The sequence below is a fragment of the Dermacentor variabilis genome, chromosome 5 (genome assembly GCF_050947875.1).
Source record: "Dermacentor variabilis isolate Ectoservices chromosome 5, ASM5094787v1, whole genome shotgun sequence".
Lineage (NCBI taxonomy): Eukaryota > Metazoa > Arthropoda > Arachnida > Ixodida > Ixodidae > Dermacentor > Dermacentor variabilis.
This window is the reverse complement of record NC_134572.1, coordinates 35,787,170-35,814,964: the sequence shown is the minus strand read 5'-3', so window position 1 is coordinate 35,814,964 and position 27,795 is coordinate 35,787,170. Positions and strand designations below refer to the sequence as shown.

General features: G+C 45.4%; 1 protein-coding gene across 3 annotated transcripts in view; it reads right to left on the bottom strand.

The window, feature by feature from the left end:
* Positions 1-10,721: 10,721 nt before the first annotated feature.
* Positions 10,722-27,795, bottom strand: part of LOC142582423 (uncharacterized) — an 86,152-nt gene continuing 69,078 nt past the window's right edge. For 2 of the 3 annotated variants that reach the window (XM_075692128.1, XM_075692129.1), the window contains exons 2-6: positions 18,438-18,521; positions 18,132-18,232; positions 16,048-16,143; positions 14,571-14,744; positions 10,722-13,228 (exon numbers count right to left, since the gene is read on the bottom strand). In XM_075692128.1, coding sequence (XP_075548243.1) covers positions 12,643-13,228; positions 14,571-14,744; positions 16,048-16,143; positions 18,132-18,232; positions 18,438-18,521 — 1,041 coding nt within the window. In that variant the 3' untranslated portion in view covers positions 10,722-12,642. Of the gene's footprint in view, positions 13,229-14,570; positions 14,745-16,047; positions 16,144-18,131; positions 18,233-18,437; positions 18,522-22,058; positions 22,626-27,795 lie in introns of those variants that run through there. The other variant, XM_075692127.1, reaches the window with a different exon arrangement.

Sequence of the window (27,795 nt, the reverse complement as noted above, 5' to 3'; positions counted from 1 at the left end):
GTAAATACACATGTGCAAAGTGTAGTGTCAATGATCATCAGTTGGACAACTGCAACGCTCCTCCACACTGTACAAACTGCAAAGGAGACATCCAGCGTATTCGCGATCTTGCTCTTGCTAGAAGAAAGAAAAATAGATAGTTGCACTTACGGTGAAAGAGAAAATCTCCTTTTATGAAGCAAGAAAGAAGGTATCACTACAGAAAGCCTTCTAGCCTCTATAGTGTCACACTTACATCAAACGACCTACGCCAGTGCGGTGCGGAGGGGGCAGCGCCACAGTGGTCTCAGGGGTCTACAGGGACCACAGTCAGTGGCCCAGTAGTAACTCCATCCGCCCCCTTGGTGGCAGCAGCCAGTGCTGCTCCATCATCATCAAAGACGGGTCTGCAGACCCCGGTTTCGCAGGGCCCTAGGCTAAACCGAACTCCCAGGCCTGAGACGCGCGTCTCAGCGCCTGGTTCTCGGCCATCCAGCGCCTCAGAGAAGGCTATGGAGTTCGACGCAAAAACTACGGCGTCATCGGCGCCAAAAGATCAACGCTCTCTGCAGCGCGCTAATAAATATAAGCTCTCAATAACTGCGCCATGGAAGGGACCGGTAACCTAAACAGTTACCGTTCTTCCTATAGTACAATAGCTTTAACACATGTCACCTACAATTGCTTAGTAAATACACATGAATTAACTTTCTCAATTCCGCCACTATGGCTTGTAGAGGACTGATTCACAATTGAGGTGACATTAAAGACATAATAAATAAGTTTTCGCCAGTCGCATTCTGCCTACAGGAAACAAACTTAGGCGCTAAACACAGTCACTTCCTCAAAGGCTTCACCGTTGTCCGAAGGGACCGCTAATGTTCCAGCCACTTGTCAGGAGGAGTCGCTATAGTCGTGAAGGGCGGCACTCCTACACGAAATGTCCAAATGAATACATTTTTTCGAGGCTGTAGCCATCACTATTCTGTTTGTTCACCATCACCATTTGTTCACTGTATATTTCACCCCCCACCCATTACTACTAAACACTTACGCAATTTAACAGATCAGTTACCTGAGCCATTTGTTTTAGTAGGAGATTTTAATGCTCATTGTACTCTTTGGGGCAGTGTCAAAGCTGACCAAAGAGAAAAAAGAACAAAATAAGGCCTGGGGATTTGTACGGAGGTACCCCACCTAAAGTAACCTGTTAAGTTTCAGACAGGCCAAAGCCAAAGCACGATTTATTCGAAGAAAGGCAGAAAAATCGTCATGACAAAAATACATATCTTCAAAAAATAGTACAGTCAGGTTTCCTTTGTAGCAATTGCTACAAACGGGTGGATGTCTGATTTCCCCTTTATTCATTACTTCTCTCCACCTTGCGGGTTTCCGCAGAACTACTACGTCAAACACTTGCCTTTGCTTCGTGTTGTCGACAAATTCGACTTCGCCCTGTCATCTGTTAGCCGCCTGGTTAGCTCAGATGGTAGAGCGGCTGCCCCGGAAAGGCGGTGGTTCCGGGTTCGAGTCCCGGACCAGAACGAATTTTTCTTCAACTATGAGGCTTTTCTTTCGAAGAACCCGTTTGGGTTTCCTTTGTAGCAATTGCTACAAACGGGTGGATGTCTGATTTTCCCTTTATTCAATAGTACAGTCAGATCAAAACGAATGTGGAACCATGTGAGGAAATTTAAAGGAGAGTACTCATCATACACAATACCACTACTTACATGTCAGTGCACATAAACAACGCTACAAGACCAGGCCAACTTATTAGGTGAACACTTCTACAACGTTTCGAGCTCAGCAAACTACTCAAATACATTCTTAAAATATAAAGAGTCGGCGGAGAAACAGAGACTACCCACCACTGGGGCTTCTAATGAACTTTATAATAACCACCTCACAATTCCCGAATTGAAAAGGGTTCTTTCTGCCGGTAAAGAGGGTCACAGGTCCTAGAACAACAGGTCCTGACCGTGTCCACTACACTATGCTGGCACACCTATCACAAGCATCGGTAGAGACACTTCTTAAATTTTTAATGAGATATGGGAGTCTGGGGTAATGCCTACCGATTGGGAAAACGCGGTAGTAATGCCTTTTATAAAATCTAGTAAACGCGCAAGATCACCTAGCAGCTATAGACCCATTGCACTAACAAGTGGTCTAGCCAAATCATATGAGAGCATTATAGACATAAGACTCACATACATCCTTGAAACAAGAAGCCTAATAGACAAGCACCAGTGCAGATACAAAAAGGGCTGCTCCACCACTGACTATCCCGCGCGAATAGAACATGAAATGCGTGACAAGTTTCTACACAAACAACTCTGTCTCGCGGTTTTCTTTGATTTAGAAAAGGCGTATGATACCACGTGGCCATATGGAATTTTGAGAGACCTGGCTGACCTGGGAATTCGCGGCAGATGCTAAATTGCCTATGCGACTTCATGTCAAATAGAACATTTCATGTACGTCTAGGCACAATACTTTCACGCACATTTACACAAGAAAATGGCGTTCCACAAGGTTGTATTCTGAGCACGCACTCTTCATAGTCAAAATGAACTCTGCTAATAAGATCATCCCATCGTCTATTATGCACTCAATATATGTCGACAGTTTGCAAGTGGCTTGCCGCGCCTCGAACTTACCCACCTGCGAAAGACAACTACAAATAACGATAAATAATTTTACACAATGGGCTGACAAAAATGGTTTCCGGTTTTCAACACACAAAACTGTTGTAGTCCTCTTTTCCCAGAAGCGAGGGTTACACTGCGCTCCAGTTCTCACATAGGATGGTACAACGCTGCCGGTGAAAGAAGACTACAATTTCTTGGCGTAAGTTTTGACGCAATACTTAACTTCCTGCCAAGAAGAACACAACTAAAATTAAAGCAAATAAAGCACTAAATATCCTCAAAGTGTTATCCGACAAGCACTGGGGATCTGACCGAACATGTCTACTACGTATATACCGGCCCCTTGTAGGTAGCATCCTCGACTACTGTAGTGTAGTTTATGGTGCAGCTAGGCAGTCCATTAAGCGACTTGATTCAGTTCATAATGTCGGCCTACGACTGGGGAGCGGTGCCTACAGAACATTGCCTGTCCAAAGTTTATATGTTGACTGCAATGAGCCTTCCTTACAGTACCGCACAGCACTACTTACACTTTCCTATGTACTGATAATTAGGTCATCCCCACAACATATATGCTACAGCATCGTAACACAGTGCAAATCACGGGTACACACTACACAAACAATCCGAACATGATTCGGCCACTTATCTTATGATGTTCCTCATGAAATCCTACAGGTTGCTGAAAGGGCACCAAGATTGCCCCCGTGGTGCAATTTTACCCAGCTATGTGATTGGACACTAACACATCTAAAGAAAAAAAGACATTCCACAAGAACACAAATGCAAGAGTTCCGAGCTATTCAAGAAAAATATAAGAAACTACACGGAGTTTTACACTGACGGCTCTAAAACACAAGAATACGTAGGTGCCGGGACCATAACAAAAAATTGGAAAAATAGCATTCAGATAAATAATTTTTCTTCAGTCTTTAACGCCGAAGTTTATGCAGTATGGATGGCAGCCAAGAAAATTACTACCGAAAAGCAGAAGAATGCTATTATTTATACCGATTCATTAAGTGCTCTGAGAGTTCTAAACTTAAACTCCGCGTCTGAACACCTGCTTGGCGATATCATAAACATGGTCTTTAATAAAAAATACGAAGGAACCATATGATTTTGCTAAATCCCAAGCCATGTTGGGATACCAGGGAATGAAGCAGCAGATAAAAGCGCTTCCATGGCAGCGCACAAAAGCATAACTCACGTAAGGCTTCCGTACAAACACAGTATCCGAGTGATTCGTAAGGCCCTAGCATCAAAATGGCAACAAGAATGGAACTCGTGCCTAAATAACAAGTTACATATGACTAAACCCCTGCTTGGCGAGTGGAAATCATGCAGTCACTAAGAACTCTTCTATGAGGTGATCTTATGCGGACTTCAAATTGGACACACGCATCTAACAAATAATTCTCTATTTCGAAAAGAAAACCCATCAACTTGCGAGAAATGCCATGAATCGCTTACAGTAAACCACATCACAATGTCATTTCCACATACTGAAACACAAAGGCGGAAACATTTCAACAATTTGTATCACTTGCATATACCTTACACCCTGCCTTAATACTGGGCGAAGAGCCACTGTTTAATTCACTAACTTGTTCGAGTTTTTAGATGAAACTGGCTATTTAGATCCACTTTAAGGTAACGCAGCTATTGCTGCCTTAACATTGGATCTTCTGTCCTGGGACTGGCGCAGCATGGCCTCAGTCGCTTTTGCGCCATTAAACTCTAATGACCTAACTTGCTCATGTCACCCAACTCGGTGTCATTATCAATGTTATGAAACTTGATCCGACCAGTATACCCTTATCAGCCCTTATCGGTCGTTATCAACGTTTTCGGGCTAGATTCGACCCTTATCAACCCTTATCACCTTATAAATCTTACTGGACTTGATCCGAGCCTTATAAACACTTATCGGTCGGTATCAACATTATCGCAATCGATCCGATCCTTATAAAACCATGTGTCCTTATCAATATTTTCGGACATAATCCGACCTTATCAACTCTTATGGGTCCTCATCAGCGTTATCGGACTGGATACGACCCTTATCAACACTTATCAGTGCTTATTAACCTTATTAGAATTGCCCCGACCATTATAAGCCCTTATCGCTCTTTATTACCTTATCCATCTGCGTCGAACCATTATCGACTATGATGAGACCCATGTAATCCCTCATCACTCCTTATCATCCTTATCAACTCAATGGATTCTTATCTGTCTGTGTTGCTGACAAGGAAATGTGTTGCGTGACGCGAAGCGCATGAGCCATCAGAGATTGGTGGCATTTCGGTCACTGAAGGAACGCCCCAACGAAAGGTGCATCCTGCGACCACACAAACGCATCGAGGATGTGGCTTGTTTGACATTAAATTTTCGCAAAAACGGAATTTTCCTGCTCTCTACAATGTTTCATGTCGGCTTTACATGTGGTCTTAAAGATGGCTTTTATTACATCACCAAATCTTTCAACAAAGCCTTCATAAGAACTGTTCCCCTTTGACATTTTTGTACCGCCAGTACAACACATTCATATGGTTCACATTATATTTACCTTCTGCAAGCGTGGGTGTTTCACCCAGTGGTTGAGACATTTACCTTCTGAGCGTCGGGTGCTAGATTTGAGACGTTTTTCCTTTTGAATTTATTTTGTTTTGCGCATTAATTTCTTTATAGTGTTTTGCCTTACTTGACGGGCGAGTTTCTTCGTTGGGAAGGCATAGAATGCTCACGCATTTAAAATAATTTTCTTATGACCAGGCCGCATTTTTTCAATTGCTAGTAAGTACAGCGGGGTGTGGCATTTTCCGAGGCATTTTTGGAAGTGCCCGACGTATATGTGCAGGCGCGAGTAGGAGCGGGTGTGAGAGAGCAAATCTTGGGGCCTTTGCTCCTTCAATATCTGACTTTGCCTAGGAACTATGGAGGATAGCTTTCTTAGCGCGTGTAGTAGGAATTTGTCCCTAGGCGTGCCGGCATTGCGGAGTGGGGTCGAGTTTGTTTACGCTTGGACGCTGGCTGCCTGGGCGGTGAAACAGGTGAAGCAGTGGTCACGTACGGCCGCCCCATTTGGTGATCGTTGTGTTTGAAGGTACGCCGGACACACTTTCTCGCACCTGCGGCGCTGGTGCTGAGTCAGTCATACGGGATTAAACCTTTCTTGCTCCTTCTGGCGCTCTACCTTCAAAAAAAAAAAAGAAGAAAGTAATCCCGAATTTTTCCGGGGCTGCTCTCCTGGGGCAGTATCTTCGCTCTTGGCAGGCTTTTCGTATGCTGCTGTCCGCGACTTTTCAGAACCATTTTTGAGTTGCCCGTTTGGGTGAAGTAAAAGCCCAGCGCCTTAGCAACCGCGGTTGAACGCCATTGCCTGAAGTCACGCTGTGAGCATTATTGGCTTTGCGCCTCACCCACGGAAGGTTAGATTAGCTTAGGTTTAGGTTAGGTTGGGTTAGTGTAAAAGCTGTTATGGGTGGCGCAGCGTATTCTCACAGCGGATTATTGTCTTTGTGTCTCGGCCACGTTAGATTAGGTTAACGTTAGGTTAGGGTAGGTTAGCGTAAAATGCGTTATGGGGACGTGCGTATTCGCACAGCTGTTGCAGGAGCATTGAGCGTCACCGGCTGCCTTTCAGCCACTCGCGTTCAACCACGGTTGCTAAGGCACTCTGCCTTCTAGATTTTCGATGTATGCGGCCCCGCCTCTACTACTGTCCCTACTGCTCCCACGTAAACATCTGTGGCGTCGTTTTCGAGGTACATCGCCGTAAGGCGCGAGAAAGGTATGATCTGGCACGACTGACTTAGCACGAGCGCCGCAGGTGCGAGACAGTCTGTCCGACACAACGGTGACCAAATGATGCGTCAGTGCCCGCTGCTGCACCTGTTTTACCACGCCGGCAGCCAGCGTCCGCGCGAAAACAAACTCGACCCAACTTCACAATGCCGGTACGTCTAGGGACAAACGCATACTACAAGCGCTAAGAAACTTCTCCTCCGTAGTGCCTAGGCAGAGTCATACATTCAAGGAGCAAAAGCTCCCACATTTTCTCTCTCGCACCCGCTCCTATTCGCGCATGCGCACAAACATCCGGCGCCCCCCGAAGTGCCACGCCCCGCTGTACTTGCTAGCAATTGTAAAGTCGCGGCCTGGCCTGGGGCAGTTCAAACACTCAACGTGTAGCTTTTCGTTTGGGTACACGTTGGTGATGCTACCTTAGTACGCTACTTCTTTTGGTGTGTCTCATTCGAATGAGGTGAGACACGCGCCGTTTCGTCCCATAGGCCAGGAAGTCAGTATGGTGCGCGTTTCTACATACAGTTCATATCATGAGGGATTCGTTGGTTTCATTCGGGTAAATTTTCTGAATGACACCGCTACTTGCACCTCTGCCGTAGCTTGGGCCGGGATAACGTAAAGCTATTCCAGGATCCGCCATTAGCCCTCCGTGATGGGCCAAATGGCTTGGGAACCACTCATATGGGCGCGGCGACCGCCGATATGGGCTGTGCCTGAGCCATTTTGACCTATCACGGAGGGCTGACGTTGGCTTTATAGGTCACTTTAGCATATGCTAAATAGGATGAAGGCGAAAGCCTGCGCACTCACGAGACATTCGTTGTATTACTTAGCATTTCATTCGAATGCGCTACTATTATTTTCACCTACCAAAGGTCGTGAGTTCGAGTGTGCCTTAATTAACTTCGCCATAATTAACAACAAAGGTCACGGGTTCTACTCACACCAAAAGTCATGGGTTCGAGTGCCTTAATTAACTTCGTCTTAGCACCAAAAGTCGTGGGTTGAACTCTCGACATTCACGATGTCAACTGGAATCCCCCTTGAAGGTATGGCGGATTTGCCCGTATCTCCAAGTGGGTTCGACTTTCGCCAAAGGTCCCGGGTGCGAGTGCCTAAATTAAATTTGTCTTATTACCTGTGTCTTAATGTGTTTCGCCCTAACTAACACCTAAAGTAATGGATTCGACTCGGCCTTCACGATGTCATTTGGAATCCAACCTTGAGGTGCCGGTTCGCCCGTATCTCCATGTTGGGTTGTGGGTTCGAGTGCCTGAATGTGGCATGCTTCGGCTTAACATAAGACGTCGTGGGTCCGACTACCATTAAAGGTTGAGGGTCTGACTTTCATCAGAGGCCGTGGGTTCGACTCTCGTCCTTCACAATGTCAATTGGAATCCCACTTGGACATATGGGTGGTTCGCCCATATCTCCAAGTGGTTTCAACTTCAACCTTCAACCCACGAACCCACGACCTTCAACCAAAGGTCGTGGGTTCAACTCCCTATGAATTTGGTGCCATAATGCCGGACGGCAACGCCGGACATCGGATTTTTCGTCCTATGAGCAGTCTAAAGCTTTCGCCTTAAAAACAGATTGGAACTGTTTTGCGTTATCCCAGCCTTGGGTACAGGCGCACTAGAACGGTGTTGTCGTCTGTTTGCACCTGTTCTACGGTGAGTAGTCCCATCGCATGTGTACAGTCGTAAGTGACAACAAAGATGACGATTTGGATTGAATCGATGTGATATATGCGGCGTGCCTGGATTTTTCAGAGTTATTTAGGGTGCGTCTGACCGCATGTCTCGCTATGTCATGGTCCTCGGCTATGAGTTCATTGTACATTTTATTTGGGGCCGAATAACGATTGGATACGTGGTACACTTGCGCCACTTTGGTCGCCGCTGTTTATTCGGTGGTAGCGCGTCTGGCTTTCCAACGCCAATGGTTTCAGGTTGTTCATGTTGTGCAGGTCGCCAACCACGAGGGACCAAGCCTTCACCACGCTGTTCGGGATCGGTGTTCCTGGCAGACCAATATACTTGGGGTTGTATTGCTTTCTTGTCGATTGAGGCAGCATCCATAAAGGTATCGCCGTTCTCTTCCTCCTAATCACCGTCCGACGTACAAACGCCGATGGCGTAATGAACTCGATACACAATGCATGCGAATGCTGTTGCGTTTGCAGGACTTGCCGTTTCGTCGTTGCTTTGAACCTTTCTTGCCGAAATGTTATCACTAATACCGTCTCTCATGTACGTCAGCGCGTCATCTCTTTCGAAAGTGTTACCGTCTTTTTTTATTCTTCTTTATCCTTTATAGCTGTTTGCGAATTTGTCATTTGGGATCCTAGTGTTCTTACATGGTTCCAAGATCTTTTTCGTGTCTCTTTGTCTCCTTCACGAATGTCATGCACCCAAAGTTTACTTGTATATTTAATTCTTTCTTGCACAAGCTCACTCACCACTCTTTTCTCTGTACTTGTTCCAGCTAAAGAGTACCTCTTCGTGTAATCCCAACTTTCTGGCTTCTTTATGATCCCTAAACGACTCACCGTAGTGGCGTAGTGGCTATGGCGTTGCGCTACGAAGCCTGAGTGCGCGGGATCGAATCCAGGCCGCGGCGGCAGCTTTTCGATGGGAGTGAAATGCAAAAACGCCCGTGTATTGTGCACTGGGCGCACGTTAAAGAACCTTATGCGTCAAAATTAATCCGGAGTCCCTCACTATGGCGTGGATCACAATGAAATCCCTAAACGCCTGCTTACGCTCCTGTATAGCTTCCTTTATTTCCATGTTCCACCAATTACTTCATTTCCTGTTTCCACTCCAACAATGTTTAGCCGTGCTTGTCTCATCTCCTGCTGTATGTCGTCTACCAGTTCTGTGTATTCCAATACTGCTGTAGGAAGCGCCTCCATTTTCTTCTCTGCGCTTTTTCCGCTCTTAATTAATCCTTAAGCATTCTGCCGCTATTGCTTCCTGTTTTGCGTCGATATCTCTCCCAGATTTCAGGGTTGTACGTATATGATTGCTACCCAAGCTACGTTTTTCATGTTTGTCTATTGTCGTTTGGTAAAGTCCTACGTGAATCACTTCTGAGACTAAGGCGTAGTCAATACTGCGTAGTCAAACAGACGTACGTATGAGATTGTTCGTTATATCTAAAAATCCAGTGTGCGTGCTATACAATTTGATTGCAAAAGCTACCTAAAATATTTGCATTGCTCGTAGTGCTATCTTCTACGCAGACGAAATAATTGTCAAAGCACAACACTATAATCCGAAAATTGAGTATTGAAAACATGACATGGGGGGGGGGGCACAGCGTATATAGTTTACGTGTCTGCGGGACGCGAAGTAACCTGTGGACAAAATATAAATAGGGGGAGAAAAACAGCCTGAAAAATATGCGGAGGCAAGGCAATATATATAGACAGGACGGGTACCCGTAGTGCTAATATGGGCATTGTGAAATTCCGCCATATTGTCAGCTCTCAATGGTCTTGAAGGCAGGTGCTATTGGGTGCCACTGAAATTCCGCCGTCGATGCGCCGCCGCCGCCGCTTTTGCTGAAAACTTGTATGAAGTTGCTTTAGATGACGTGGCCTCTCCAATTGTCTCAAGGTGCCGACATTACATGTTTCTCAATATGGCGAATTCGACAATGTCCAGAAAGCACCCCGGAACTGGAGAATTAGTCTTCCTTGTCTGCGTACTCTCCTTCGTGCTCGTTTTTTTTTCATATTTGTGAACACTTAGCAACTCATTCAACACTTTGCTAAAATGTAACGTTCATGACCGCCATACAAGCCTTACAACTATCGGAATCTTGCGTACAACTCGGATGCAGCATTTAGTTGGGCTGGCTGAGAGTAGGACAGGAGTTCCTCGCAGATCTATTCAGGACATTGTTTTCCCGCGCGGGAACCAGTTGTGTAGGAAGGAGGTTTCTCGCCTTCTAAATTACCTATAGGACACGGATTTGGCCTCCACATGGTGACCTTAGGAGTGACTATTTGTAATTGTTAGGTCTGTGTCTGATTTATGTGATTTATTTATCTAAAGTGTCGCTACGGGGGAGCAATTGCCGGCAGCAACTGCAAGGCCAATCCCACCAGTAGCCTACAACCACTCAACTCAACTAGGCGGTCTAGAAAACGATTGCGATGAGGTTGCTGGAAAGCGCTTCGCATCGACTTTTGTCGCACGAAGTTTCGTCGCACGAAGTGCCAGCAAAGTGTCTAGCGTGGAAAAAAGGAAATAACATAGGAAATTATTGCACGCAGAGAACGTTTATTTGCATATGAAATTTATAATAAATACATCAAGTCAATGCGAGTAATAACATTTGAGACCGAAAGAATGTTCTCGGTATAAAACATGGCGTGACAATACAGCGACTACGAGAGGTAGGGAAGTTGTAGTGATGAAATTAAATTAGGACTCCTTATGTGATATATGTACACGATGATGGAAAACAATCTGGTACAAGCTCAAGGATGCGTAAACTCTTCTAAAAAACAAACAAAGAACACGTTATCAGGGCGTCCCTACACAATGGACGGTGTCATCCTTATTTAGAATACGTTTATGCTAGTTCACATGCTCGAAAGCATGTAGTTTCAATTGCTCATTAGAAATCAAAACTGACACAGAACAACGTCAATAAAATTGTGCAGAAGCCTCTTAACGAAAGCTTGCAGTAATGGCAGTCTATAAATAACAATCACGTGTAGCTCGCCGAAAGACTTGTCAAAAAGCCGCACATCAGTGTGACATACAAAAAGATATGTAGATTATTTAAGGAGCTTGCTCTACAGCAAAATATTGCCATGTCCTCCAGAATACCAAATAAAATAGTAAGGTATGACACAGATGTGAACTGTCCAGCTTGTCACAATATCACAGTGAAATCCACAAGTAACAAATCTTCTGCATTGGCGCGCACAAATTTTTGTTTTGCTTGAGCCTCACACAAAGTCCATTGGTACATAAGGAAAAGGAGGACCACACTAATGCATGCAACACAAGCATACTCCTGATGAACGTTCAGGTCAAACAGCTGCTACTAACCAATATTCAAGCGTGTAACACACGTGTGTCCTGGGCGTGAAGCACAACCTTTAAAGATCTGTTATGCATTCTCACAATGCAAGGGCGCCCAAGCTACCGACAGCTGCTTCGGCATGTGATCGTTACACGTAAGCTTCAGAGTAATAGGATAACCCATTAGTAGGGAGGTCACGTGAGCCCCCATTAAACAACCGCGTTTTGATCGCATGCGAGTCGTTTTCCATGTCATGAGGCGAAACTGTCAAGCCATTGCAGCGTGCCCTTGAACGATTCTACGTGGCATTCGAAGGGCACATGGGAAACACGATACAGACACTATTAATGTAGAGTCATGGGGTACAAAACAATTCTCGACGAGAAAGCTGTACGAGAAAGTCAAGCGAGTCTATCGGTGCAACGCACGTCGCCAACTACAATAGCGCTATGAAGATTTACGTCTCGTTTACGAACACACGTGCCAGTTGTAGGCGCTGAGTATGCGCAGTCCAGACCCCAGATTAAAGTGCGAGCTGTTAGGACTTTGTATTGCCTGTAAAGCTGGGAGCGTTGCGACAACCCCAGGTGAGCCATTCACCACAATAAATCTATTCCTCCAACGCAGGAAATTTCGCATGAAGGAAAATTCAACCTAGTTCTTAACTTAATTCAACTTAAGTTTGTGACTGTAGTTCCCTGCAAATTTGGCTGCCGCATGTAGCATCTGCACAACAATCTTGGCTGTAAATGCCGCGCATCGCAAAACGCGAAATGCCCCGTTTGCTAGTCCTTATACAGAAGCACTTCATGAACACGCTGCAGCAAGCATTCGTCACGTTTCGGCTGCTCCTGACACGCCCTTTGTTGCACTCAGTGCCTGAACTGATGCCATATGCACTGAACCGTCGAAGGGGCTGCGGCCTACGCAGGTCACGCATGTCCACACGCATTAGATAAACGGCTTCGCGTTATCAAGCGATAATGTCAAGTGATGAGTATTCTATGACTAGAACGGCGCTTCGGGCGGCGAACCAGACCCACTACGCACTCTCAGCGCTCCCGATTGGCCCGCGTGTTTGTAAACGAGGCCTAAACCCACACAATGTTCTGCGAAAACTGACGCTACATGCGTGCTTTTCCTCGTTTCAGGAAGGGGACGAATGTTCACTAGGAGAAGAGGAGCAAAAATAAAGGGATGGCTCGACGCCGCTGAAGCCGTGAGGAACCGACTGCCACAATGTCACGCTGCGGTGTCCGTGCTTCTCCCTGTCAAAGATTTCGACAGCGCTCGAGAAGGACACGTGCTTCTTTATGCCGCTGCCCATTGTCTCCAAGCACGAGTCGCTGGCGCTCACTCGCAGCCTCGATATTCTGGCATGAAGATCAGGGCTGGCGCCTCCGCTGTGGCAAACAATGTTGGTGCCTCCAGGGCCCGTGGTGGCATCCGAAGCCATCCCGTTCGGTATAGGCGTGCTGGTGGTGGGCAGTGGACAGGACAGGATCTGAAGCATGCCGCTGTCGTGGCTACTGTCCCAGGACGGCGGCAAGAGCGTCGGCGTGCAGACGCAGATGCTGGAGCCGATGCGAAGGTGACAGTGGCCGTCGCCGCGGCAGCACTTGGAACTGTGAAGCATGGTGACGCTGCTATTCTTGCGCAGGATTCCTCGCGGTGCGTCCGTGGCGCTGCCGTTTTTGGAGAGTTCTTCGGCTGCAGACTCGTATGCGCTGTCGCTGTTTTGCAAAAGATAGAACGAAAGCCAGAAGGAAAGGTTAGGGAGGTGTCATTCTCGCCGTTCGTCGTCGACAATGTCTAGCTGTGAGAACAAGATCAAGTTATAAGGCCACGCTGAAAGTCCGGGCACTTCTGCAGAACGAACGAAAAATATAAAAGACAGGGCTCAGTCATCGGTATAATGGATATATCTTATCGCTGAAGATGTGATCGTGTAGATACTAGAGCCCTTGCATTTGCAATACATGGCCTCAAAATTGGCGCCTGGCCTTTTTTTTGTGCCCACACTGGATTTGCAGTTTCATGTGACGTGATGCTTCAAATACTTTTTAGATTTATTCTGCGAGAAACTGAAAACATGCCACCCGAAAAACCATTCACCTCACGCATGCATTATTTTTACTTAAATCTTATAGCTCTGCTTTGCAATAGATGTCATGAGTTTGGATACTTGATTTTAAAGACTACCGCATTTAAATTAATATTGTGCTCTATTTTCATCCGCCTCTTTGCCAGAATAAACATGATATAGCGTTGGCAAACCTGACTTGCAAACAAAAGAATCTTACGTAATTTCACATATGAAAGTGCATAACGATGAACAAGGTAGCGAACAAATTTTATTCAGCTGATTATTTACACAAGAGTACAAAATAATAAAACACGATCCCTTTTTGTACCTTATAGACAGGCAGGTCAGCCACCAAACACTTGCATATAAAGCCCGTTGACATGCCTAGAAATAGTGGATCTGGATGTTTAACTCGAATGGTTTGTCCTGTGGCATATGCGAGTACCGTATAGGTAACAAAGCTAGTTAGGAAAGTTGGTTCAGTATTGCAAGCGTCTAAACTCGCTTTACAGCGTCTCACGTGCGAACGAGCAGATGCTCGTCTTTGTCTAGAGTTTAGTGTGGATAACACTTGAGCGGTCACACTGCTTACTTTTAATTTTGGATGAAGCCAACATTTGGCGTACTTTCAGTATAACGACCATAGACTAACATGCCACAGTAGCAGTTACTAGACGAAAAACAAAAACAAAAATGCCGCGTACCGCAGTCTCACGGATGCACACATTGTTGCCGGCAGTGAAGCCAAAAGTTGCCTCAAGCAGGCTTTCTGGCACTATGATCGCACAGTAGCTTTGGCTGCTCGCGTTGACGTTTCTGTGTCAAGGCGTTGTGATCACTTCTTTGCGCAGAAAAGCACGCACTCTCACTACAGCACATATCATCCATGCAACTAGATTAAGAGCACACAATTCAGTTTCTAATAGGTCTGGATTCGCAGCTGGCACTCGGCAGACATTTCGATCCGCGATGACGTCGGGTCCACCTACCCAATCTCGTCGAAGACTTCGTCGTGCAGTGCAAGCACAATGGGTGGTTTAGACTCCGGGATGTAGGTGCCTTCTGTTCCTTTGACGACGTCTTCGATTTCCTTCATGGTCAAACTGGTCTGGATAAAGAGGTGCAGACTCTTGTTGGAGAGGTAGAGTGGTTCTGTCAGGACACTGCGGCAAAGAACGAAACGGACGATATTTAGCATTTACACTAACCCATGGGAGGAGCGCAAAAGTGCTTAACAGACAATGGCGGGAAAGATGATTTGGATTTTGCATTGAACATCTAACGACAAGCAAGTGAGCAGGGCCCATTTATGTGGTGTAATTAAGAGGACAAAATTAAGTGTGGAAAACGATTCAACGCTGTCCTGTTTGTTAGTGCTGCATGATGATGTTTGCAACGGGATCTAAAGCACTTCTATTTCTCAAGTTCTTTGGTGAAACAATGGACAGGAAGAGACAGTTGCGTCGTAGCACATTACGTTGCGTTCAGGGCTCCTCGATTAAATTTCTTTTCGTGACTGTTTTCTCGGCACATATGTAACTGGAATGCTTATATACCTGTGGTGTTCTCACCCATTAAAACGATCCGTCGCATAATTATACGAATGCACGCTGCCCACAGGTGCCTGGAGATAATATTTGGAACTGTATACATGTGACCTATTGAACAATGTTTTACTGAACTTCCAGAAGAGCGAAAGCGTACAGGACACTAAAAGGTGCACTAAAACTGACAACTGGACTGTTGCTTAAACACATTACGCACACATTACGCAATTACGCATTAGGTAAGAAACGACCATGATTAACAAGAAATGCTCACAATAAGCCACCGATGCTGCGGCTAGTTTGTTGGACAGCTTTTTTGGTTTCGCGTAGTGTTATCACTATTTCTGTCTGCGTTCATTGTGGCATATCGGTCGCGATAATGAGCCTCTACCGACTGACCAACATTGAAGCCGTTCTGAAAGCGGCGCATCTGCCTCGACCGTCATACATATTCTGTCACCCGCCGTGGTTGCTCAGTGGCTATGGTGTTGGGCTGCTGAGCACGAGGTCGCGGGATCGAATCCCGGCCACGGCGGCCGCATTTCGATGGGGGCGAAATGCGAAAACACCCGTGTGCTTAGATTTAGGTGCACGTTAAAGAACCCCAGGTGGTCGAAATTTCCGGAGTCCTCCACTACGGCGTGCCTCATAATCAGAAAGTGGTTTTGGCACGTAAAACCCCAAATATTATTATTATTATACATATTCTGTCCTTCCCGACACTCAGTTGATTGATTTTTGTACATATTAGTGGAAAATAAAGCGCTGCCGTGGTAGCACCTGTGTTAAACTCCAATAAGGTAGCTGACGACAAACTGAAGAATGCTCGAAAGTAAGATTGTCAAGGTGTACCAAACAATCGGAGACCTACGGGGTGCGATGTAGAGACGTTTCTAGAAAGATGAAACTGCAAGCTTACTTTCTCAAGAAAGACTCGAGGCCCGCACGTCGGTCTTCTATAAACTTGTCGTCAAATCTTTTCATCAGCGTCTTCGATGGAAGGCGTGGTGGAGCCCTGGGCAAAACGAAAGAGTGAACATTAATAGCAGTCTCCATGAGAAATTTTGGCTGGACCCCCGGCTATGGTCATTATCTTGCTCTTCATTATGACATTTAGGCTCCAAGCAAATTAACCACGTATCTGTGTTGCTCACTCAGCATAAATACAAAGCCAGAAGCTGAACGTGAGGTCGTAGCAGCCATACATTATTTGCAGTTCTTAGACGCCCTTATTGCGTAATCTAAAGTCACCAATCACCAGCGACGTCAGAAATAATGACGTCTTGAATATCATCCCTGTTAGTCAGCCCTTGGGTGAAGCTGCGCACACTAAAGCATAGATGAAGCAGCACGCTTTCTGGCAACGCAAATTTCCAAGAATAAGTAACTTAGAGCCGACGCTTGCTGACAAGTCAGTCCTGCGAGCCAATGTAGTTAGCACACACGCATGAGACGAAAGCAGCGGCTGTTACACAAAGTGCATTACTCCGCGATTCACGAACCGCACTGGTAGCATGGAGTTGAACGATCAGCAGAGGGTCAGAGAAACTTTCGCAATTCGTCATGGGAGCCGCTGACCTCATATGCCACTTACTTTTCGAAGGTGGATTACGATCTAATTAAATGATATCGCTCCATTTGTAACGTCATGTGCGAAAAGCGCCTATGAGAAATGGAGCAGTAATTTGTGTTGCAATGTTCTAGAGCACTAGGCCGTTAGAACTATACAATGCGCTGCACACTAATTACAATTTTGTTACGGCATGCCTTAAAAAATCGTAGTACGGTGTGATATATAGTTGCACGGTCACCGCGCATTTCTTTTTCTTTCATTCACGTGGTCGTTCTATTAAAGTCCTGTTTCGTTTCTAGATGTTTCTCGCTGCCTGCTAGGCGTTGCCAGTCAAGCCTAATGTAGCTTTGATATGCCTAGTTTGAGCACTCATTTCCGTGCAATTATTATTATTAGCCGCCTACTACCACATATCTACTCAGTTCAGAGTGACACCAAATACCTTGGCGTTAATAAAACGATGTTTGACCGCTTTTTACTCGCGCAAAAAGAGTGTCAACACGTCTCAGGCAGGAAACAGTGACGAAGTCAGCAGCTGCTGAAGGCACGCAGAACACACTACAGCGCGTAGAACAGCGCACGCAACGGAAAGAACTCTTCCTAATTCGCTCTTCTGAATCGTATTGTGTTTCTACTCTCCCCACTTTGGAGGCAGAGCATTGACGCAATGCGGAGAAGTGACCACTCGACCAACGCAAGTACATGTAGACGGAGTGACATCACATTCGGCTGACGTCATGCGGTCTTCATACAAGGCACAATGGGACCTCAATCAGCTCTCATATGACGACCTACGGTATGTGCACGTTGAGGTAGGAGCCAGCGCACTCTTTGATGACATTGGCACTGTGACCTGCACGTCAGACCGCGCACATTATCTCTATTGACCACATGCGGTTCAGATAAGGCAACAAAGCCCGATCGCAAGGTCTGTACTAAATCCTTGTCGCGAGTGACTGGGAGCTATGCGGCTTATCCGAACGATTGTCTGTGTTGCCGATATCATATGTTTGAATTCTAAGAAAGAAGTTCTCTCCTTATCATTTGGCACCTCTATTGAACGACAAGTATTGCTACGCTGCCGCCTTTTTAGAACTTATTCTTAGCTTTTTGTGCAACCCTGGCAACTTTAAATCGAAATATTGTTTGCAGAGCACGCGTTGCAACAACGCTTCGAAACAACGTGACTCACTGTCACAAGTTAACCGACGCTTTTGTGTAGAGGCGATAAGCCACAAATGTGCGATGAACAATAAGCCCAACTAGAAAAAGAAAAGAAAAGAAAAAAGAAAAGAAAAGTGGTATTGAGCTACACAAGACACGAAATTTTAATTGCACAGGCAGCATGCTTTTTGGTGAAAGAAATAAGTCTAGGAAGCTCAGAGTGAGCGCTCTGGTGAGTTAGTATTGAATACAGCTTTCAAACTTACAAAGAAGGCTGCAGTTCCTTGAGAAGGCTCTTTAGGTAAACGAACTCTGAATACCTCCTGCGGACCGTCGACCGGGGCATTGTGAAGCTGCTGTTGTTCGTCTGCAAGAGCGACAGATTGCAATCATTGCAAGTCTTTCAATCACTGCCTGATTACCATGCAAGCATATCAGAAAACACGACTGTCAGATTGATGTTGCCACCCGTATATTGGTTCACTGGTAGCATCAGTTAAACCATTGCTTTTGCAATGGCCTCATTGCAAGTCACTTCATTCCAGGTTGACAAAGTTGTTTTGACTGCTTACCTCAATGGAAATGTCATATGACGTGTAAACATCTCCTTTTACTTGGTGCACGATCGGGTTCCTCACGTTCACATCCAGAAAAGTCTGGCGAGAAAACAAAACAAAAAGATAATATTGAATTAGGAGTTCAATGTAACCCATGAGGTTCGTTGTTACAGCACGTAAAAAAGAATGACAGAACAGAAGCGGAACTAACGATGAAAAAGGTTGATAGCTTCACCGACCAGACGTGTTTCAATCTAGAAGCAAACATATTTAACGTTATTTGTTCATTCACAAGGTGAAACGATAACTTGCACAACTTTCTGAAAACAGTATCTCGTCTGGCACTGCAGCTTTTTCTTTTTTTTTTTTTGAGGTCAAAAGACTGCTCAAGTCAAAGCAGCTCATACGACATACTTCTAGGGTGTGAAATACCTTGGAAAAGTTCCTTTGAAGTGGCACAATTCTGAAAAAGAAATGGACTGGTTACCTGCGTTCATGATTGCTTAGCGGATGCTCACCCGTTTGCGTGCAGTCATTTACTTTCTGCCACTTTTACTAGTTTTTTGATACCTTCTAAGTCCTCTAGTGTGGGGGTGGAAAACGGCAGTTCTGGTTAACCACCATGGCTTTATCCTTGTCTCATTTCTCGAGTACTATCGTCTATATATCTACCAACACAATGCTATATATTACCACTGCCGGGAACGCAGCGTGAACGCAGTTTTGGAAATATTTCTACTCGAACTTGCAAAAGGTAATACATGATAAAGAAAGCCATAAATGTACTGTGCAGGGGCGCACAAAAGACGAGGACTGGGTGAGGCACCCAAATACACATACGGGAGTTTTTGCGTGTGTATGTGCTCTACATGTACTCCCAGGGGGACGACACCCTAAGATTACAATCAAGTTCTAAGCTTTGAACGCACATATATATGGGAACATGTCTGTTGTCATTCTTTTACAAAACATTGAAAAAGCAACGTGGACTGTGCTCATTTGTTTTCTGATTACTAGATGATCGTGCTCACTCTAAACTGAGCTCGCACACGTATTAACTCTTCTGTGCAGACTTAAAATGGCTGCAGGCCTATATCACTGTTTCAACACTATATGGAGGCAGCAGTATGGAACGCTTAGATTGACAAATTTCTTCGCAAAAGTGACAAGTGTAAGCAAATTAGGCGTACGCCGTTCGAATAATTTCATGGGTCGACTGCAGTGTCAGCATCATTTAAGAGATATTTTCCCACGTCGTCTCAAGCATTGCTGAAACGAAGGTGCCACGTCTTGCTGCCCATCCCGCTTCTCTCCCCGCTTCGCGCAAGGATTAAGTAGGGTTACTGTATACACTCCCTATAAAGTAACTCTAGGAAAAAGTTAGATGCACTTAAGTCTCCTTACGTGAATTGTATGCGAAAGCAGTAAGACTTTTCCGCGCGGTACTTTTCACTTGGTCATATGCTCGAATTAGGCAAACTCACTTTTGTAGGCGGACCAAGTCAATTTAGGAGTGGGCCAGGTCGATTTTGAACGTGGGTCAACTAAAACACACATTGTAGGGCCGGTCAGTTGAGGTCACGCTACTACAGAATGTTAAATAGAATAAATGTCTGAGCTACAAAACGAATGCTCGAATAAGACACGCATGGAAACGCAGGACTTAACACTAAATCTTAGTACTATATTTTTCATGGGGCGATGACCGGCCAGAGATTAAAAAGTTCGTAAAGTTTTTAAAAATATCCGTATCACTTGTGAGGGAACTTTAATGTTTAAGAGCTTCAAGGTTCCTATTTCATATTTGACAGCTTAAAGAGGGCTTCACAAGAACGAAAATAAGGAAGCGATGGCTTGCCTTCGCCTTCCGTGTGTGCATAAGGAGTTATCAAGCATAAAAATCAACACGAAACAATAAAATGCGGCGTGGTTGCGTGGCAAGAAGTGAGAGCTCCTCAGAAAACAGCGCGGGGGTCCATATCAAGTGTGTGTGTATATATATATATATATATATATATATATATATATATATATATATATATATATATAGCATTATCAACGCTCTCATAACGCACATACCGAGACGTGCCTGCTCGGAGCTATGGGGACGGACACTTCGAAGGGAAAGCCCATCACTCCTTGAGACTTGTCATTGCTCGGACACACGCCTGACAACGATAATGTACAGGTCTTCAGGATCTCTCTGAATCGCGCTGGCAAAAGGTGTATATTTTTTCCGTGTATTTGTGCGTTATGCCGCCGGCGAGTGTTACCAGCTTGTTCGCAAGTGAGATGGAAGAACATAATGCTGCGTAACAGCCCACATCCGGAGGTGTTCTCACAACTGATGTTATACTGTGGACTTGCAAGTACGGGCTGGCAACGGTGAAGAGTGATAGCGCTGGTTCTTCACGCATTTGCACTTGTCCACAGACCACTAATTTTATGTGCTATGTAAAACAGTGGAACGCGCCACATCACAGAATGAAAGAGGATGGTACTGAATGCTCAATATTTCGGGCAGCAGCTACATGTGCATAGGATCTGAGTGACAAATTTAACATGAGCACCATTAGGTGGGCCAATTAGGAGGCGCGATGTGAATTAAGGTTGCACCTTTTTCCAAGGTTGCCAAAGCGAGTAAGGTGACGTGAACATATCACTAAGGTCAGGCAAAACAGTGCAAATACAAACGACGATTCCTCAGAGGGCTGACGGGTTCCAGGAAGGAGCATGCAAGAGTCTCGGATTGCCCTGGAGTGCGCTTGAGATCAATTACACGCACGGCAACTCGATCTAGCTCTAGTTCGCGCCCCGGTTCACTTGACGTTTCACTGCACATGGAGAGAATGTGAGAGGGTGTGCACTCGTGACCCCCGGATGCGATCGGGTTTTCTCGGCGCGTAAGCCATCGTCAAACTGTAGTGGATAGCCTGGAAACTAAACTGCACGGCAGAACAACTGCTCATTCGGGCGTCAGAAATCAACTACAACTGAGCTTCAGTAGGCCTGGCTTTCCGGCATCGCAATGGCTAATGAACCTCCTCGGCCGACAAGACGCAATAGCATCTTGTATTCCACAGTACGTAACAATTTTACGTGAAAAGAAGCCGCCAGCGTCACTTGGAGGTTCCAGCACCGAAAGGTCGTACAGTAAATATGCTTTGCTTGAGGTCGGTCTAGTGCACTTATGCTGAACGCAAAATATTAGAAAACATGTTAGTGTCCTATGCTACTTACTGGCGACCGCTAGAGCAGAGCGAATAGCAGCCTCGGTGTTCCGCCCCGTAAGTAGGATAGAAAACTGATGCTAAAACTGCTCGCGCCCATCTCTACATTGCCTCTTTCTCTGAATAAGTAGAAGTCTACCCATAATCTATTTGCTTTCCTTAGCAGTTCTGCCAATTTACTGAATATACTCGGGCGAGACAGCGTTAGCCGAGCTGCGTGCACAGAAATAAGGTGAAAGGCGAAAGAATTCGTGGGCGCTGCGACTGCAGGTGTGAATGCAATGCTACGAAGGGAACCATGACGTTCCGGCGAAGCTTTTCCCGTTACAAAACGATAGGCAGTCCCACGATTCCCTTCAGCGTGTCGAAACAGAACCAACGCCACATTATCCCCTTGTCTTCCTACCTGTCTGTCGTAAAGTATGACGCTGGACGAATCGCTCGCCTCGCTCCCAATTCTGGACGATATGCTGGCATCGTCGCTGATGCTAAGAATGATACTGTTGCTGCTGCTGTCATCGCTGAAGTCGCTCGACGAATGGCGTGCTGCCTTGAGGATGCCCTTGCGGCGTCGAGTCGTCGCGGTTGTCGGTACTTCGCACGTGCTGGAAGGTGTTGTCAAGCGCATCTTTGCAAAAAAAGAGTTCTTAAAGGAAATTAAATGTTTGTCCTTTACAAGCTTGACGTCCACGGTCTTCAGGGCTGTTTAAGGCTTCCGACGTGCGAGTCTTGCTGCCGCAGACGTAACACCTTAGGCACGCTTCTTCGTAAGCGGCTGTTCTATACAAGAAGTGCGAACGTGACACGAAAGCTTGGAAATTCAACGAAGGTGCAGACTCGACAACGTCTTCCTGGAAGGCGGCACAAACGCGATCTTCCAAGTGGAAGAGCAGACCTTCTTTCCAGGCGTGAGATGCGCTCCCTGCCCGACGATCTAACGTCCTGTAGGTTCTGTACGGCAGCCGTCCGCCTTTTACGCCAATCGAGAGTCCGTGGAATGGGGAGAGGAGTAGCAGAGGATGAGAAGAACAAAGAAGTGGCGGTTCACGGAGAGTGAAACTCGGGAGGTCGAAACCTTATCCTAGTCAGCACGTGGAAGGGCGGAGGAGGCGCCGTTCGAGAGGGGAAGGGCTGTAATCGAGAAGCGATAATCGCAAGGCGGCACGGCCCATTGTTTTGGGACGACGTCACGAGCCCGAATGCTCAGAGCTTCTGCGAGGCTGAGAGATGCGGGCTTTTCCGCGAGTGGCAGATGGCTTGAAAGTCCAGATCTCATTCTTTTTGCTCCATGGCCGAAGAGATGGCGCACTTAACACTCCTGAGCGTTAGATATGTTCAAGGACCGACGGACTGAATTATATCGCGCCTGCGTTAGGTCTTACTTTTATTCATTTACGCATGGAGAAGGTTGGGTTGACTGCTCTTTCATCTTGAGTTGGAAAGAAGCTGCAGGCGTAATTACAAAAATAGAAAGAACGCCTGACGAATCAGTGCGGTTTCTTCATGTGCGCAGTTCACAATAGTTAGCAGACTGCGAACACGGAACCAAATAAAGAGAATGGATGCCGTTAGATTACATTATAGCTCGCATAACTGAGTTATATGAAGACGGCATCTATTTTACCATGCAGTGAAGCTGCAGGGCCGTTGACTATCAATGCCAGAGGCGGCCCGACTTCGGCAAACGAAAGATCAAATGAACAAATAAGTGCTTGTTGAATTTTCGATTCACGTGGGCTTGGTGGTCTTGCCTTACGCGTATATTTGCGGTATTGCGTGACTGGGCGGTGTGTCAGCACTTGGGAGGCAAATGGAACAGCATCGATTTGGAATAGCGGCGTTGGCGGAAAGAAGGCGCACGCTTGTGTTGAAGTCTTTGTCAATGCTCCGTTACACTGCTTCTAGTTAAGTGCAGATGTTCTTTCTTAAAGCGAAGGTTTCCTTCGCTTTGTCAATGCTCCGTTACACTGCTTCTAGTTAAGTACAGATGTTCTTTCTTAAAGCGAAGGTTTCCTTCGCTTTAAAAAGCGGTCGTAGCGTCTGTTATACGTTTATTAATGTGGAAACACTGTTCCGTGAGGGAGAAAAGCTGGCGTTTTCCGCAACGAGTGGTAACAAAGATCACCATCAGGGACGTACGTCATCAGCGTCTTGGCGCAAATTAAAGCGAGGAGAATTAAGGTAGAGTGACGAAGGGCACGTGACAATGTATGACGTCACGTGTCATGGAAGTAACCAATTAGAGAAGTATGATTTTGCATTCAAATCACGTGGGGATACTTAAGTGACTTAATTTTTTAAGTCCGTGTCTTCCCTGCGCTGCTAATTTAGTTTCCCTCGCTTTTATACAAAACCGCCATCTACGCATCGCATTTATCTATAATGCATTTAATTTACTATTTCACTAGTCTCCCTTCAGAAAACTTCCAACAGGCGCACTGAGTCAGCATCGTCTTTTTGTTTTTGTAGTGCAGGCACTGTCTTGATGTATGCGAACACCGGTTACGTAGAGCGAAAAGCGTGCTCCAATTCAGGTGCCTATAAAGGAACCCCAGATAGTCGAAAGGAATCCAGAGCCCCATACTATAAAGCGTCTCATAGCCAGTGTCACTTTCGGTCGTTAAACCTCGCAATTTGATTTCTTCTAAAGCTTGAAATCTGAGCAGCGTGCTAGCTTCTTGACCAAACAGGCAATTTAGTGGAATGCCAAGATGTCTTACCGATGCGTTCATGAAAACGTTAGCATGTATTAGTATGAATTGTTTGATTGTGTGCTTTTTAAGGTTGATGAATCGAAATGCAATGTAGATATATGGTACATGAAGCGGTGGCAAAGGTGTTTCTTGGCAAAAACGCCTAGTTTAGTCGAAGTTTTAATCGGACATGAACGAGAATTGGAATATAAAACTATAGTCCAGGAAAGAGCAGACTGAGAACTTGCGAACTTAGTAACCATGGAAAGAACACGAATGCGGGAGAGGATCATTCATGTGAAAGCGGCTTCTTGCTAAGAAACACGTGATTGCCGAACAGAGCATATTATGCTTTAGTGAACGTACAGCGCACTTGCCTGCTTTTTCAGTGAACTTAAACTCCTGCGGTATAGCGTTTCCTGCATGACGACGTCGATGAGGTTTGGGATCGCTTATCCGCGGAAAACGCATGCGCTTTGTGGTCTCTCGAGTCCACTGGACGAGTTTGCGAGATCAAACACAGAGCAGATCATTCAGCGATATGATACATTGATTCAATTGTTTTCCATGGCGTGTTAGGCTTTTCTTTTCGCTAGGACATTTTCAAAATATTCTGAGGCCTGCCCAATATTTGTTAAATGTTCCTTTGGGAAATGAATTGAGCTCTTATTAATTTTCAGGGAGTTTTTTGCTACTATTCATTTAATTTAGGAAATGTAAACTGTCTGACCTGGGCTTTCTTTCCCAATTTCCTCAACCATATGATCGATGTAATCGCAGAAAGCGCAATGGTACTTTAACTACATGTGTAGAATTCAAGAAAAAAATGCAGAAAGAACGAGACATAGTAAGATAGAGAGAAAAGAAGTTGCAGAACAGCTGAAAGGGGTCTCGTTTCTGTATGGAAGGGCAAATGGCAACACCCTAATTAGGCAGCTGAAGTAGGCTGCCATTCGCTCTATCAAACTGCCAACGCAAAAAATGTGCCTGTAAAAACCTTATCAAACCATTCCTCCTTTCTGTAACTCTACTTTCCTTTTACGTACAGCTAGAGCCTGCGGATATTTACTTATTTGTTTTGAAAACGTACATACATTAGGCAGGAAAGGGGAAAGGGCAAGCGAGAAGTAAGCTGGCAGCTGCCACCAGAATGGGCACAAAGCCTGCTTACTCTTCAGAAAGGCGCCCATCCGATTATTAGCATCAGGCTATCTAACTTTAGGAGTCGGAAATGCATTTTACAGGGCACTAGTGCTACTAGTATACAACCTCATTTTAACCATGCGACATGAGAAAGGATACTGTACTTCGATCTATTCTTATTCAACAACGTCTTGACACATTAATGCAAGGGTAATCTAATATAAATTTCACCTCACCTATCTGTTCAATGCCCTACTGGTACCGGCTTTGGTCAATATCCCATTACAGTAAAATTAGCCTGTATAACTCACCTGATACGTTATTCTCAATAGAATATGTTAGCGCGCTGAGCGAGCTTAGATATATAAATTGCTACAATTTCATTGCAAGTAGCATAGCTACTGTTCCTTAACAAAGCCCACAATATTTTTGTTTGGCTCCGTAGAGTGTGTCAAAAAAGTAGTGGTGAAACGCGGCTGTCGGCAGAAATTTCTGGAATGTGCCAATTTCAGTTTAGTTTGTGGCTTTCCACTCTCGGGTTCCGTGCGTGTGAAGTCCCAACGTTCTATTTTTCAGCTTATCTTGGTGGCGCTACATTTAGTCAGAGCTCGTGAGTCATACAGACTGCCTGTGAACTTTGGCATTGACGTACCGCCCTCCAGCCGATGAAGGAAGCCGCAGATAATGATATCGCGCAAGCTAAAGTAGCCTAATTCCTACGCTCGTATTTCGATATCGCCAAAATACACCTATAAATTCCCAACCTTTGGTTATAGCATGTAATTAGACTGCGGTCTTCTAAATAAAGCTAACCAATTAGATCGCCTGCACACATGCCTTGTTAGTAACTTTGAATGGAAGCAGCGACTATGCTGTGACATCTCTTTCACTACCGTTTGGAAACGTGATCCTTATTACACATACAGCTTTTCATAAAAATTCGCAAGTACGAAAGTCTTCCGCAAATCATCCGCAAGCTATTTAGGGTCCTACAGCATATTGTGAAAAACCTTCTGTAGTTTACCATGTCGAGAACGCACCGAGAAACTCGACAGCGTAGCAACTGGAATATATATTGATGTAACATTTTATTTTTGCCCTAGTATGCACGTAATGGCTAGCTTATTAGTTTGGGAATTATATTCTTGTTTATACGCACTCGTACATTCGTGATCCAATTTTAATATTCCACTCAAAGTTCCACACGCAGGTTCTTGCGAACCATAATTTACTAGAAGTGCATACATAACTATGCAGCGGCTGCTAAGCATGTGATTCTACTGCGGGCGTTCATTTGAAAGCACTTTAGCAGTCTGTATGAAACAAGCATAGGTTGTCAAACTCAAATCGTCCGCTATCAAAACAACGCTCCAGTGATACCAAAGTAACGCCACTTAGAAGGCAAAATCTGCGCTGCTAAAGTTCCACAGGCCTACCTAATAGGTTGCAACCGTTGGATGGCGTAAGGGGTTTACACATTTCTACTCATCTCTTTTCCCTTAACCCTTTTCGCCGTGAAGGGTAGCCAGTCAAAGCTACATCTGGTTAACGTCCCTGCATTTTTATACATCCTTTCTCTTCCAAGCACAGCTAACTTTTCCAAGCTCCTTAATCTTTTCTTTATTTAATCGAGCATGTATTCTATAATATATCTATTTATTTTCAATAATTTACTGGTCTTCAAGAAGCATGGTGCGCGATAATTTGAATGACTTTAATACTGTCAATATATCGAAACAAATAAATACGGTCGACACCACCAGCTACACCAGATAGCAATCAGATAGCAAGATAGCAATGAGTGGCGGAAACACCAGATAGCAACCAGCGGCGCAGTCATAAAAGACGTTATGAACCCCGAGCCGCGCTCTGATCAGCGTAGATATTAGCTATCGACAGTATTAACTCCATCAGCTGTACAAATGCGTCATGAACCTTGTATGGATGGATAGCTAACATGATACGGATGTACAGTGGCTGTAGGTATTCTTTTGAAATCCTGTTAAAACAACGGTGCCAAGATCCCTAGAGCCAGAATGTTGTTCGAAATCGGTTACCCGTGCTCTTGTTCGAAGCGACGACCGGGATGCGTAGGACGATAAAAGTGCACCTTCTTGGCTGGTGCGTTTGCGAATGCTGTCACCCGAGCGACACGGCTGCGTGAAGTGCGCGTGTTGCCCCGTTTGCCATTTCCGACGTGCAATACTCAGCGCCGATCCCACCGGGTTGGCGGCGTCGCTGCATTTCCGACGCCCTATCACTTCCTTTTATACGACCTATAGTTGGAAGTCCCCAGTGCCCACTTAA